At 40.2% G+C, this 1,118-nt stretch overlaps 1 protein-coding gene across 2 annotated transcripts in view; it reads right to left on the reverse strand.

The window, feature by feature from the left end:
• blm (BLM RecQ like helicase) overlaps positions 1 to 1,118 on the reverse strand; it is a 9,507-nt gene that overhangs the window by 1,397 nt on the left and 6,992 nt on the right. For both annotated transcript variants that reach the window (XM_035665209.1, XM_035665208.1), the window contains 3 exons: positions 812 to 1,002; positions 565 to 709; positions 244 to 443 (listed from right to left, as the gene is read on the reverse strand). In XM_035665209.1, coding sequence (XP_035521102.1) covers positions 244 to 443; positions 565 to 709; positions 812 to 1,002 — 536 coding nt within the window. The remainder of the gene's footprint in view (positions 1 to 243; positions 444 to 564; positions 710 to 811; positions 1,003 to 1,118) is intronic.

Raw genomic sequence — 1,118 nt, forward strand, 5'->3', positions numbered from 1 at the left:
AAATAATGAGAACAAGCTTTGAAGTGTGTACGAGAAACGACTGTGGTTGCGTAACTCGTGAAAAACAAGAAATCTACTTAAAGTGTTTGGTTTGTCCATTCTGGGCTACTGTAGAAACATGGTGGGCGTCTGTAGATAAAAATGGCTCATTCTAAGGGAATATAAACACAATCTATGAATATTATATATAGAGCTTCCTAAATGTTACACACTGGACCTTTAAATTGAATTATGCCAGGTTACCTGCATGTGTCCAGACAACACGTTCATGGCTTTGGTTCCAGCAGAGATATAAGACACAGCTTGGCCGTTGTTAGTGATGTAGAGATCCTCCACCAGGATGTTGTCCAGAACCAGTTTTTTGAAAAGACGGTCAGCATTATGCCTAGAGTATGCACCTCCCATCCCAAACATTCCTGTCTGTACCTTGGCAGATTTAGACCCTGAAAGAGAAGAAATGATTCCCCTCATAAGACCATTCACAGTCAACTCTTATTACATGCATCATGCCATTTTCAAACTTGAAACTTGAAAACTCCCTTTTCATGCAAGCATGTACTTTACCTATAAAGATATCCACCAGCATATTCAGTGTCAGTCTGTTTTGCTGAGCAGTCTTGCCAAACCTTGCTCCAACTTTCTCACAGTTCTCCTGGGCAAACTTCACAATCTTCTTCACATCTTCGGTAACATTTCTCATCTTGTATTGCTGCACAAGGGAATAGTCAAACATTTGTCCAATCAGAAACGGCCAGGTAGGTTTTTAATTTGAAATAATAAGAAAGAAAGAAAATACTGAAATGATGCCTACGTTGGGTTTGGCACAGTTGTCACAGCTGACGTCTGCGTGGTCCTTGCAGAAGTTTTTGTTGAAATTCAGCTCCCCAAAGTATGCCAGCAGCTGAATTCTTCTGCACTCCATCACGTTCTCACAGAAGTGCACCATGCTGTGTAGGTTGTTGTAATGAGTTGCTTTGGCGTGTCTGTCACCTTCTCTGTCCACTGCAATAAAAAAAAGAACCATCTAAGTCTACATGGCTAATACAGTTAGATATCTGGAAAGAAAACATGGTTTGAATTATTTCATACGCTTAAAAAGGACCAGTGTGTAAGATTAA

Source organism: Morone saxatilis, unplaced genomic scaffold (assembly GCF_004916995.1).
Source record: "Morone saxatilis isolate NCDOM2014 unplaced genomic scaffold, NCSU_SB_2.0 Contig2, whole genome shotgun sequence".
Lineage (NCBI taxonomy): Eukaryota > Metazoa > Chordata > Actinopteri > Moronidae > Morone > Morone saxatilis.